This window comes from Anoplolepis gracilipes, chromosome 11 (genome assembly GCF_047496725.1).
Source record: "Anoplolepis gracilipes chromosome 11, ASM4749672v1, whole genome shotgun sequence".
In the NCBI taxonomy this organism is placed as follows: domain Eukaryota; kingdom Metazoa; phylum Arthropoda; class Insecta; order Hymenoptera; family Formicidae; genus Anoplolepis; species Anoplolepis gracilipes.
In genome coordinates, this window is record NC_132980.1 from 4808270 (window position 1) to 4823351 (window position 15082).

Here is a 15082-nt window from a genome sequence, read left to right on the forward strand (position 1 = left end):
ATCTATTTATTGTTAAAGATAAATTGCAAATCAAATGCAAATTTAAAAAAAATTTACTTCTTTCTTTATTTTGCATTGATAACATGTCTATGAAGATGGAAGTTTACAATTAATTATGATGGAAAAAAACCGGTTTGTAGTTATTTACATCACACGTCATGGGAATCACTTTCGAAATTATTATTAGAAAATCTTCAAGAAGGATATAGAGTCGATATTCTCGACTTATAATTTTAATTTACTTGTAAAAAAATGTATGCTTTTATTATATTTATAAATATGTGGAGAACAAAAATGTTACGTAAGAGATTTAAAGTTTTTAGTTGATTTTATACACAAGCAAAAAAAATGCGGATTTAAATACATGTGTGTGTATTATAATAAAACGTAAAAATAATTACATATAAATTTTACAAATCTCTGCTTCGAGATCCTCTCCAATTATAAAACTGCAAAAGATGTTCAAGACAACGTTCAAGACAATGATCGCAAACAATCAATGAAAGTTCCAACATAAAGTTAATTCCAAAGTTAAGAATAAAAATATAAATATCTTTGTTGAGAATGATAAATTACTGTACGGTATATAAAAATTTCTATATATATTTATATATATATAAAATTAATATAAAACTTGTTTACATTTGTATTTGATTTCAATTGTTTTTTGTAATACATTTTTCGATCATAGATAAATTTATCAAGTATGTTTTTCATTTTATACATTATTTATAAATTAAGCTTCATATAAGATTATAATTTATATTATACAATCAAACGCGTCACAATAAAAATGCATGTACAATATGTAAACGTATGCGACCAGATTATATCTACAACTATATTTATAAACAACAACAATATGTTTATAAAGGTAAAATATACTATTATAAAATTTTGCATTTATATGCAAAAATATTTTATCATGTCATGTGTGCATGCGTGCGTGCGTGCGTGCGTGCGTGCGTACGGGCTGATCGATAATATAAAAGCAACTACTTGGTTTTTTAAAATCAATAATTTTAGTTCATAAATGTAACATATGTAATAAAATTTTGAAAAAATAATTTTCCAAATTTAATTTTTGTCAAAAATTATTTTTTGAAAATGTGACATATGTAATATTTTATAAAATTTATAAAAAGTTATAAAAAAAACATGAAGAAATATAATTAATACTTGCTAACATTAAATTAAATAATGCTTTTATTAAAAAATATATAGGTAACACTTCAGAATCTTCATAGCATTATCAAAAAGATTTTTATTCACAAATTGAAGTTGAGTAACTTACAATTACGTACAATTAAAGTGCACACAATATTTTTAATCTTATTTACTATTAATCCTTGTCTTTTTAAAATTCCAACAAGTTGTAAGTTCGAGTTTTATAACTAGAAAATTATTAATAGAAGTATACATAAAAATCTATTTAATGTAAATACTGCATTGACTACATTATTACATGATTTGGCTATACTGTACCGCTTGCAACATAGATGGAATACGACACATTTTTCTTGCATAAAATAATCATAAGTATTTTCTTAACTATGTTAAATATAAATAGCAAACTGTTGTATCTGTGCAATATAAAACTATGTATATTATTAAGCTCTGGCAATATAGAATTAACTAAAAGTATTTTCAGCATATTATCGTTTGAAATTACTTCAAGCTCTACATCTGCTTTTTATTGCCTAATTGTGTTTTAATTTTATTATTCTTTAAATTTCGTCCCACCTGTTGTCGAACACCCTTTATGTATCAAATTGTAATAGATGTGTTAACTAATGCCTCGAAAAAAATTGAAGAAACTGAACAAGGGCGTCCCAAATATATAGGGTATCTCAAATCTACCTCAATACTTATGCTAATAACAGATTCTACAGTATTGAAATACATTTTTAATTAAAGGCGTTTAAAGATGACTAATTAAATTGTTACAAACGTTGTCGCGTACTCTATCAAAATTACATTTTATAAAATACATGCTATGTTGAGAATTTATAACGTTTTAACAATTTTTATAATAATTTTAACAATGCAATTGGTCAGTTTTAGATGTCATTCAAAGACTATAGTCGCAAACTTTAAATATTAAGATTTTTATTTCTAGGCAACTTCAAAAATCTATTATCAGATGATACGGTAAGTTGGAAACATCCTGTACATAAAATTGATCTCATTCGATAAATTCTTTGTCCACCTTTTTGCTTTCTCGATATTTTTCTATAAAATAATTGTGTTCGACAAGACTTACATTTTTAAGACTGTAAGAAGTGCTGCGTGTAACAATACTGGAAACATATCGGCGATTCTGACAGAAATGCTTTAATAGCAATTGCATAATTGTTTTCTTACACACAAATAAAATAAAACTACCAATATCTACAATAGTTCTCAATATACAAATACTAGTTGTAATGTAAAACGGTGTTAAAGTAGCTTCTTTAACCAGCCAAAATTCCCACGTTGTCATTATAATCCATTCTATGGCTACTATGACAAATAACATTATAAACAGTTTTAGATAAAGATTGGCCCTGCAAATAAATATAAAAATTTTTTTATTTTAAAATTACGATATATGATTATTAAAATCATGCTTGTGAACATTTAATGCTTCATGAAGATAAATAATTAAAAAAATCGTAATTACTTTACATTTTTATAAATGCATAAAAACAATATAATAAATACTATTAATTTAGTTATATGAAAATGAGTTAATAAAATAAACTTTAAGTATAAAAAAAAAAGAATCAGAAAAAGTAGTATCATTTTTGTAAAAAAATTTCAATGAAAATAATTTTCATGCTTAAAGGATTAATAGACGTAAATATTCATCTTGAATTTATTCTTATTGTTTATTATATATTTTCGAAAATAACAGATACTATTGAGAAAATATGCGCGTGATTGAACGGCGGTAAAATGTTTCTACAAAAAAATTTCATAAATGTGAAAGCACATTGTGCAAGTAGGTAAATGTCAAAAATGATAAAAAATTATCAATTTTGCGTTCACAAATAAATACAATGACATATATTTTATTAAATAGAATAAAGACTATGTAGCAATATATGTAGAGTTATTTATGTACGAACCATTTTTTGTTTTCATTATAACATCGGCTCTCTGAATCTCGAAGACGACGAGTTGTGTCCTTCTCATACCGCATGATCTTTAATGCTGTATGAATAGATAAAGAAATGCTAATAATAACACAAATAATTTTGGGTCCGTAATTATATAACTGATCGGATGAACCTACTAAAATAAAAATAAAGCATTTCAAAATATGTCACATATTGCAAGTATATACAAAATATGCTTCCATTTTTAATATAATGTTGTAAGATAGATAATCATAATTAAATTGATTAATCATAATTAAATATATTACCAATAAAATTTTATTAACAATAATATACACTTACAACGCAACCAACATGTAGGGACCTCAAATCTCGGTCGAATCATGTTTTTCGGCACGCTAGGAACGGTTTCCATGATGACACAAATGATAGTGAGAATGAAAGGACTTCCCCAAGCAATGATGGAATATATAAACTTTTTCTTCTTTTGTTGTTCCGGTCTTTTTGTTAACGAGCTAAAACTTCTGCAAAGAAGAGTTTACATTTTACATTTAGCCAATAGTAAATGAAAAATTTGGATGCAATTACACGTTAAAATAAATGTTTTTGATAAAATTACTTACAAATTTGTCTTATGTAACTATGTTCATAAAAGGTAAATATGCATATTAGAGCACTTTTTATTGACATCGATCTTGACTTATATTGTCAAAGTCATAACTCTGAGTAACGTACAAATGTTTTTAGCCATTACTCGTGGCTTATTAAAAAAAATATTAATAATTAAAAAAGTCAATGCGAACATCTGAATTTGTTCTAGCATGAATTTTCAGATCAGTTATATACATGTAAGTTGTATTGTGTATTCAAATGGACACATGGCTGGAGGTGGGGCTTTACCCTCCCTCTGCATTCTGGAAAAAAACTGACGAAATCCAACTCATCTTTCAAAGGTAAAAAAAAATAAAAATTCAACTTCCTCAGAATGGGTTTGATTACGTTAATTTTTTTGGGATGGGCGCTGTCCTTTCCTTACCAGCGCGTTTGATTTATTACACGTAAATAAATAAATGTATTAAAATTCGTTTTTATTTAATGTATATAATGTCAAAAAATCATGTTCTATTTTCTATTAATACTTTTATTGACAAAATATATCAAAGTCAATGTCATTGAAAGGAATTTTCAATATCCAAATTTCCCATGTGACATTTATGCACTAAATTTGTAAAGAAACCAAGAAGGTTTTTTCATAATCAATCCGCATGCATTCACACACACGCACACGACATAAAGTTTTTTTTCGTAATTCATAATAATATCATAAATAAATATATTATTCTACCACATTTGATCGTATAATATAAATCCTAATTTTATATAAAATGTATATAAAATAAAAAATAATATATATTTACCTAAATGTCCACCACATATCGAAACTCATTACACTTAACCAGATGGAACTTGCTAAAGAGCTGAAATAGATGACTAAACCTGTAATTATGGAGAATATTTGAAATGAACAATATTTATAGAATGTTTTCTTTAAAATATGAATGATAATTGGCAAATTACATTTCTGTGTACGAAAAAACTTTAATTTTTTATTGAGAATTTACAAAAATTTATGAAGAATAACAGAAGTATACACACATCAGTCAAATGTATACACTACATGAATTGCATTATTATATGATTATATAAGGCTATACTGTACCGCTTGCAATACAGGTGGAATACGCCAGATTTTCCTTTTTGATTATCATTACCAATATATTAGTGAAGTAAAGGATAAATACCATACTGCTGTATCTACGCAACATGAAACTATGTATATTCTGTAGCTCTGGTAGTATAGTGTAAACCAGGAATAATATCAGCATACATAGCAAAGACACTGTAGCGCAAATCAAACTCAAAATGTGTGTCCAAACTATTAACGGTTTAATGACTGTATTGAAATAATTCACTTCTTTTTCGACGGCTTCTGTTAAAGTTTTCGAGCATATAAGCGCAAGAACCTGATCTCGATTCGAAAAGGCTAGACAATAGGATGTTGATTCGATGAATTGATCAAAGTAGGGAAGATATAGAGTGCCGTTTTCGAAAAAAATGTATTTGTAGAACACAATACTATCGTCATTAAGTTTGATAGGTATAATTTCGCTACTGTTTGAACACGGATCTTGAACAATCAAGTGAAACATTTCTTCCACTTTCTTATATTCAGCCTTCATATTCGTTTCGCTCCAGAAGCTATATACATCTGAGAAAACATATTTAGGTTCTTTAGTAGTGCAATTGGAAGTAAGTAAGTCATAGCGATCGCCGAGAGAACAACAAAGACGAATGCAACTAATATTATCGCACGTCTCGTATGAATCGTAATTGATGTAATCATTTTCATTTTCATTATTCGAATGACTTATGTTGTCGATCGTAAAGTTCGCTCGAATCTCTCTCGGTATTTGATTACGTTTCTCATGATATTTCACATAACGTACAGAGAATTCATTCTGCATCAAATCATATGGAATCATATGAAACACATTTTGAGCATTTTTATAATCCATGGTGAAATTTTTGTACATATTATATCGATTGAAAACCGTCTCGTTGTCATTTTTCTCGGTGGAATTTACATAAAGTTCGTGTCTCACAATCGAATAGTTGTCCTGCTTGTTGTCAATTGTAAAATTCTGCAGAGGCTTTGTGGATGATACGAAGAACAAAAGTGCACAACACCACAATTCAAAACTTTTACCGTACATGGTCAATAATTTGTAAAATTAATTTGGTTTTTGACAGTAATTTTTTAATATAATATCTAACGGTTGCAGTAATGAATTTCGGAAATGAAAATAGGTATGTTGTTTGTCTGTGAAGATTTGATTGCGACAACGATGCTCTTTTCCCGAGAAACAACGAAATCAGTGCACGCGAATGTACGACGAGAGGAATTGGAAAACACACATATTCGCGCAATGAATAAGAAAAGACTGCCGTGGTCGATGAATTGTTGATGATTATTATGAAGAAATCTACTGTTGGTAATAAGTCATGTATACAGGATGCTTAAAAAAATTTAATTAACAAACTTCTACAAATAGTAGGCAAATTATTTTAGCGATATCGTAAAAGATGTTAGAAAGTTAATGTTTCAATTAAGATTAATATTAAATTTTGGAAAATATATAAAATCTTTATGGGGCAAGACAACAGATAAATAATGAAGACTTTTTGACTTATATTAAAGAAATACGATCAAAAAATTTATTTTTAGAATTTATCTACAATAGGCCTAGAATTTATTTATTATTAAGAACAATTAAAATCAAATATAAATGTAAAAAAATTTACTTTTTCCTATAAAGAATCTTACATTGATAATATGTCTGTTAATATAGAAGTAAAGACAATGAAATATTATGCTAAAAACCGGTTTGTAATTATTTACATTACACATCAAAGAAATTACATTACAAACTATTTTTAGAAAACCTTCATCAAGAACATAAAGTCAAATGTCGACTTATAATTTTAATTTACCTAAAATATAAATATAATTTTAATTTACGTAATAAAATGCAAATAAAATTGCAAATTATAAATATGTGAAGAATAAAAGTGTTAAGTAAAAAATTTGAAGTTTTTAATTTATTTTATATAAAAATTTATATATATATATATATAAAAATTCGTCGACATTTGACTTTAGATATTAGGTATCAAGAAATTGCGGAAAAAAAGAAAATAAATCGATTCTGCAAATCGACGATGTGGCATAAAAGTTTTGCACTTTGTTGTTGTGCACTTCTATTCTTCGTTTCATGTTCAAAGTCTCTGCGGAATTTTACAATTAGAAATAAACAGGATAACAATTCAATAATAAGATACAAGCATCACGCAAATTCTACTAAAAAAATGCTACTGAAAAAATGGCGGAACGGACTTAAATCGATACATTATGCTAAAAACTGGTTTGTATATATATATACATATATGTATCGATTTAAATCCGTTTCGCCATTTTTTAGTGGAATTTACGTGATGCTTGTATCTCACTATCGAATTGTTATTCTGCTTATTTCTAATTGTAAAATTCCGCAAAGGCTTTGAAGCTGAAACAAAGAATAGAAGTGCACAACACCAAAGTGCAAAACTTTTATGTTACTCCTCGATTTGCAGAATCAATTTATATTCTTTTTTTTACTACAATTTCTTAATACCTAGTATCTAAGAGCTATAATAAGTTGCGGAAATGTAAATACGTGTATTGTTTTTCTGCGATGGTTTGATCGTGATAACGAAATTCTTTTCCCAGCAAAGAAAGAAAATTGATAATTATACAGATATTGATCGTGAACGTATAACAAGAAAAACTCGTCAACGTTTAACGTCACTGATCATGAACGCATAACGAGAAAAACTCACGAGAAACACACGTATTGTAAATTTTATTAATTAACAATAATAATCGTAACAACTGTCATAGACTTATGAACTCAAATCCCTCGAGGCCTGCTTTTATATTTAACAAGATTTTGTTTTATCTGTATTAAATATATGATAAAATTGAATTATTTACCTCTCAGAAGAATTAAAATCAAATGTTGAACAAAGGAATTTTTATTTTTTTCTATTATCTCTTACATTGCAGATAATAATGCGTATGTTAAGATAAAAATTGACAATGAAATATTATCAAATCCGGTTTGCAGTTATTTATGTACATCGCGCACATCAAAGAAATCACATTAAAATTAATTTATTTGTAAAGGATTTTTATCAAAACTAGTAATATTTAAATGGCACATTTTCGTTCTCGGTTCATAATTGTGATTTTACTCCTAAAAAAATGCACAAATAAATTCCAAAGTATAAAACAAAAAATAATAATAAAGACAAAGTTATTAAATAAGAGATTTGAAATTCACAGTTGCTATAAAAACGTTTGGTATAATTATTCAGGTATAGAGAGCTACTTCTGAATTTAATAATTTTCAGAAATGTTATCAAGATCATCTGTGAGCAATGTTGTAAAAATTTTAATCGGCACTTGTTATTTTTTAAAAAATTAATAATAAAAGAAGTATAATAAATAACATGTTATTCTGCGACATCATACATATAAATTCTATATTACATTTATATTACATTTTTCCCTGAAAGTAAGTTGCTTTTGTTTTTTGACGCCATATACATATATATACAATATATACAATATATATATATATATATATATATATATATAAAATGAATTATTACATTTCATTTTTAAAACATATTTTTTAATAACTTTAAGAGTGATGACCTTGATAACATGTCTGAAAATTATTGAAATCGGAAATGGTTTCTTATATCTGTATAATCATGTATTATCATGTTTTCTTTCACTAATTAATTCCTCACATTAGTTTGTGCATAGAAATATTAAAGCAAAATTTTTAAAAAATAAATATTTTACCAGATATCAAACAAAGAGAGAATTATGTAAAATTATGTCAAAATAAAGTATAAAATATCTCGTAAACTATTTTTGTCATAATACCCTTGTAATAATTTACGCCAAATATTGCAAGAAATTGATTTATATAAAAAAATTAAGGTGGTTCCATTTAAGAAAAAAAATAAATAAAAATGATTTTCATAACTTGAAAAAATCACGAGCAAACAAATATTTTTTTCATGCACTTTGTAGCAGACTCAAAATTTGGCAAATTTTTTTGTTAAACTTTCTTGTAAGTTCAACCAGTTGCAAGATATTTGCTTGTTAGATGTTTATAAACAGGCAATCTATATAATCAAATTTAATTATAAAATTATATAAAAATATTATTAAATGAAATTGTAAAAATTATTATATAAGATTATGTAAAATTACACATGTTATCAGATATATATATATATATATATATATATATATATATATATATATATGTATACAAAATTATGTATATATACGGTTGACTATATTATATCTATTTTTCCTTTGGATTTAAGTTTTTAAAAAATAACTGAAAAATTTTATTTCGACAGCTGTCTTGTGATTAAAATAAAAGATTGACGCGTTTTATCAACTTGTTTTTTGTATCGCCTGGCAATGTAATTCTGTTTCTAATTTAGATGACGAAATCTGAAGATTTAAACTCGGTCAATTAGTTAACAGAACTTTTGACGATTTAAATACGTGCAATTTTTCAGATCCAAAACAAAAATTGAAAATAATATATCTCAAAAATACAAGAGATTTTTATTTTGCTGAAAAATAAAAAAAAATGTTATTTATAAATTGCTGTAAACATTTGAGGTGCATTAATTAAATCAAATGACGCTCTTTGTTAGTCGTACTGTTCAAAGGGTACAAAAAAGTATATTTTATAGAAGATTCTGCTACTTTTACATAATGAAATTCATTTCGCAAGTCGAAACTACTAAAATATTTTTATCAAACAGTCTAATTTAATTAATTGTCTATAAGAAAAGTAGGAAATATATTATATTTTACCGTAATTTTATTAAGCTCACGGTAATTATTCATACATATAAGCAAATTACAATATTTATACTTTTGTTGTTAAAATAAGTTTAAAAATATTTATGCTGCAAAGCAATCGAATTTCAAAGTTTAAGATTAAGAAAAAAGACACATTATACGAAATAAAATGTACATAAATATATTTGCATTATTTTACATGTATCGATTGTTATCCTTATTATTTGTGTTAAGAATTAAATAGATTGATGAGATTTAGATACATTAACATATCCTGAAAAAATTGGACAAATATAACACGAGCACAAATATATGTATAAGATTAATTTTATTATATAAACTCTTTGCACAATCTTTCGCTATTTCATTGTCGATATTTTTCCATAAAAAAATTATCTCTAATATAATGATTCAAGGCTATAACAACAGCTGCGTATACAAATTTTTTAAACAGATCCGTGATTTTGACGAAATCGCTTTAATAACAGTCGTATGATTGTCTTCTTACATACAAATATGATGAAAAATCCGATTGTTCTGATAGTATTATTCAATACAGGAATACTAAACGAGACATATATCTCTATAAAATCGTCAATCTGTCAAAAATCATAGATTACCTGCTACAATCCAATTTATGGCAATTATGAGAAACAGCATTATAAATAATTTCAGATATAGATTGAATCTGCAAATTAATATATTTCTTTTATGTTATTTAAAATTGTGATATTTAATTATTATATTGAAATTATGCTATAAAAGAATATATTCTAATGGTAAGTAAAACTCACAAATGAATGCAACGGTATATATCTTATTGAGAGGATGTGGTGTGAAGGATCAAAAAAATCGATTTTTTTACATTTTCTTAAATAACAACTATTTAAAAATATTTTTCAAAATTTTGAATGCAATTCCTTGAAAAATTTCAAAATTATAACGATATGAGATATGAGCGATCTATTATAGTTCAGAAGAAGATTTTTAATAATATATACCTAGAGTCTTTTATACTTGGAGTAAAGGTTGAAAATTAGGACGAATTGTTTAAGAATTTTAAGTCAGCTCTTTGCCTTTGAAGATTACCGATTAATACAGGTTCACAGTGCTAATTCACGGTCACTTTAAACGCGTTTTCCTTGAAACGTGATTTTTCGATTTTACTGACAATGTAGAGACAAAATGGTTAAACACAATAATTTATCCGTACATTAAACCTAAGAAAGTAATAAACTTTTTAAAAATAATATATTTTTTGACAAAAATTGAAAAAAAATGATACAAATATAAACTTATTTTTTGATAATAGAATAATAATTTGATTAATACTAATTTTATAAAATCTTATTAGGTTTAATGTATGCGCTTAACATCATTAAACACAAATCAGTTTTCTTTTTCTGTATCAGATAACTTGTTTTGACTCTGGAATGTCAACCCATGAAGAAAATTTTGTATTAAAAATTACTATGGTAGGGGAACGTGGGGTAGAACGGCCAACGTAAGCATTGAGCAAGTTTTCAACATATTAAAAAAACTAAATCGATCTCTTCTTTACTAAAAATATTCTTTGGAATATCCACTATAAGAAAAAACACAAGTTTATTATAAAATAATAGTTTAAATAGACGAGATTATTGATTTAGTAAAAGCCTAGATTTTCATGATATGCTTTTCATACGGGGTATAATGGACTACCTCCAAAACTTGTTTATTTCATTAACATTGATGTCTAAAACTTCTTAAAAGTTGTATATTATAATATGATATATAGAACATAAGAATATAGATTTGTATTTTTAAATGATAACTATATTTTAATAAATAAAAACAATTCTCTTGTTATAATAAATATTTTTCTTTTTAAAACATGGAAAAATATCTTTTAATGTAATAATTTTTGGTATTAATTTTGAAAGACAGCATCTATGTATATTCTCTTTCTTTCTCTAGTATAAAACGAAAAAGTACAACATTTCGTGGGCTAATATTTCATTAAGCCTCAAAACGTATTTATTTATTTTTGATCATATAAAAAATTATAATTAATCAATATTTACATAGACACAGTATAAAATTAATAAGAAAAGATTATTTTAAAACATAAATGTATTTACGGTAATAAAAAATAGAATTTTATCATTGTTTACCTTATGTAAATATATGGAAGAATTACAACTCAGTGGCGGAGAGCACAGCAAGTGCATTAAATAATTTATAACAATCTTCAACTAAAAATATTGCAACCCTGATAATAGCACGCAGAAAGAGACACCTAATAGCAATAATTGCAACATATTTCATGACATGGTAGCATTTCTGTAAAAAGATATCGACTCTGCCCCATTGTACCCCGCGGTGCCGTCCTACCTCACGTTCTCCTATATCTTCACGGAGCGAATAAATAATAATAATTTTGTTTAATCTGTATTAAATGTACGATACAATCAAAGTATTTTCCTCGAGAAACAATTAAAATCAATTATTGAATAAAAAAAAATTATTTTTTTCTAGTATCTCTTACATTATAGATAACAATGTATCTGTTAAGACAAATGTTGACAATGAAATATTATGCGAAAAGTCCGGTTTGGAGTCATTTTTAAGGCAATTACAATAAAAATTATTCATAAAAAATCTTCATGAAATATAACGATATTCAAATGACGTCAAAATTCTTGATCTCGGTTTCTAATATTGTTTTTATTCTTAAAAACCGCACAAATAAAGTTGAAAATGTAAATATGTAATTGGTTTTATTATAAAGCATTTTTCAACAATTTTTATATTATATTATCAAGGTCACTCTAAATAATGTTATAAAGGTTTTAATCGATGCTCGTTATTTTCTAATAAGTTATTAATAAAAAATATAATGAATAATATATCATAATTTAACACTGTATATAAATTAAATCTTTTTGTATTACATTGTTTGCAGACAGTAAGTTGTTTTTGTTTCTTTGACACCACGTACATATATGCGCATATAAAAATGTATATATGTTTTGTAAAGTAAAATCCATATAGAATGCATATTAACAAAAAATGGACGAAAATGGACGGCCACCACCATCCCTAAAAGATTCTGACTTAAACCTATTTCTGATTTTAAATGAAAATTATGTTTGAGTTATGTTAAAATATGTTAGAAATGTTATGTTTGAATATATTGGTTCGGCGTGATGCAGGAAGTAGGTCTTCGCCCACTTACGCATTATCTGTTAAGTTATTATACGTTATAAATTGCTACTAGACTTTAGCTAAGGACAAATAATTACATTTTATTTTTAAAAACATTTTGTTAATAACTTTGTTAACTGATGACCTTGATAACAAAACTGAAAGTTATTTAAATCGGCAATGGTTCCTTATCTATATATAATTACTGTTTCCTTTATCTAATGATTTCTTTTCTTATTCTACGTATATAAATATTGAAACAAAATAATAAAAAAATAAATATTTTATTAAATATTTTATAGAGAGAAAGTTATGTAAAATTATGTCAAATTAAGGTATAAAATATTTCATAAATTATTGAATATTTGGTCATTATATTTTTATAATCTTTTACATCGAATATTACAAAAAATCAATTTATACAAAAAAATTATGTAGCTAAAATAAGTTTAAATATTTGTTGCTAAAATAAGTTTAAAAATATTTATGCTGTAAAGCAATCAAATTTCAGGTTAAGATTATGGAAAAAACACACAAAATGAGATAAGTATATTGTATATTAACATTGTGTTACATTTGTATCAATTTAGATATGCTAAGATAACTTGAAGAAATTGAATAAATGTGAAACAAGCACAAATATATTTATGTATAAAGTTAGACTTATTAAATAAACTTTTTGCACAATCTTTCACTTTTTCGTTGTCAATATTATTCTATAAAACAATTATCTCTGGCATGATGAAAAAACCGATTGTTTTCATAGTATTCAATGCAGCAATACTAAACAAGAGACACACTTTTGTAAAATCGTCAACCAGCTGAAAATTATATATTATAGTACTTGATATAATCCAATTTATGGCAATTGTGATAAACAAAATTATAAATAATTTCAGATATAGATTGAACCTGCAAATTAATATATTTTTTTTATATTATTTAAAATTTTGCATTATAATTGATTATTATATTAAAATTATACTATAAATAACATATTCGAATTGTAAGTAACATGCCATTCACAAAGGAATGCAGCGGTATATATCTTATTGAGAGGATGTGGTGTGAAGGATAAAAAAATCGATTTTTTTACATTTTCTTAAATAACAACTATTTAAAAATATTTTTCAACTTTAAATTACCATGTATTGACATTTATTTATCATATAATATCATATAATATTAGTTTTGATTTAGTAGAACAATTGCTAAAAGAATTAGGAATCAATTTTTGTTAAAGAACATAAGTATCTGGTATGTTATATAAAAGAGCATAAATATGCATAAAGGGTTACAGCTCACCAATTTTATCGCTATACAAAGGAACAGCCGAACCCGAAAATTCTGATTTTAATGAAATATTACACACAAGTAGGGAAAGCAAATAGATGAAGTTAGAAATTTTCAGTTGCTGCCCAAAACGATTCTTAAGAGACAAAAACCATATATCTTTATAAAAAATAATTTTTCAGCTTTAATTTTTGTCAAAAGTTATTTTTGTATAAGCATTTCCTAAAATTATTCTATATAAAATTAAAAATAATTTTCCGTTCGAGAGATTCTCCTGTTAGATATGTAGGAAAAGCTGTTCTGAATCATTTCCCAGAAGAATCAAGTAATAGATGACTTAAGATATTAGAAATAAAAATTTGAATCACATCGTAATAACTTGTTATTTTTAATAAAAAAAATTCTGCTTGCGATTTTTCACTCGATGACTCCTTTGTATTCTCATATCAAGAAAATTTTAATCTAATCTAACCTTTTAAATTGCAACGAGAAATAAATTAATTATTCTTTTCGATGTGTTGGTGCAGAAGAAAGAAGCTCCGCACCTCCTATGTCCATACTTTTTTGATATATGATATAATTGACAATATTACATATTATATATATTATATATAATATTATTGACAATATATATAGTGTTTTTGAGAGTAGAAATATTTATTCATCAAAATAAAAAGAATGAGCAAAAAAAATAAACTACATGTGTATAAATATATTTTATTCGTAATAATTAAATAATTATTGTCAAAATAATATAAAATTACATATTGCAGATGAATTACAAAAAATTATAAATGAAATGAAATGAAATTACAAATGATCCTGGGATATTATGATGGGCACGCAACAGTCATCAATTCGTCGTGCACGAGGATGCGTTAGAATCGGTGGATGTCACTTCAAACATTTGTCAGCTTGGCTACATTTTTTTTCTTTTAAATAATTATAGTATACAATGTAATTTTGTATCTTTTTGAAATTCTGTATTCAATTTTTACAAATA

At 25.5% G+C, this 15082-nt stretch overlaps 1 protein-coding gene and 1 long non-coding RNA gene across 5 annotated transcripts in view; one reads left to right on the forward strand and one right to left on the reverse strand.

Moving 5' to 3' along the window:
* Positions 1–15014, forward strand: part of LOC140670886 (uncharacterized) — a 62230-nt gene extending 47216 nt beyond the window's left edge. The window contains exon 3 of the long non-coding RNA XR_012047642.1: positions 14853–15014. This is a non-coding gene — a long non-coding RNA (uncharacterized lncRNA). The remainder of the gene's footprint in view (positions 1–14852) is intronic.
* LOC140671196 (G-protein coupled receptor Mth2-like) lies at positions 1258–6128 on the reverse strand. Of its 4 annotated transcripts, none has more exons than XM_072902374.1 (5): positions 4822–6128; positions 4520–4598; positions 3444–3625; positions 3111–3195; positions 1258–2546 (listed from the first exon to the last, which is right to left on the reverse strand). In XM_072902374.1, the coding sequence occupies exons 1-5, from the start codon at positions 5873–5875 to the stop codon at positions 2186–2188; spliced, it is 1761 nt and encodes a 586-aa protein (XP_072758475.1). In that variant the 5' UTR covers positions 5876–6128; the 3' UTR covers positions 1258–2185. The 4 variants fall into 4 exon arrangements, with proteins under 4 accessions (XP_072758475.1, XP_072758474.1, XP_072758478.1 ...); XM_072902373.1 differs by having other exon boundaries at positions 1264–2546; positions 3111–3276; positions 4822–6125; XM_072902377.1 differs by having other exon boundaries at positions 2316–2502.
* Positions 15015–15082: the final 68 nt, after the last annotated feature.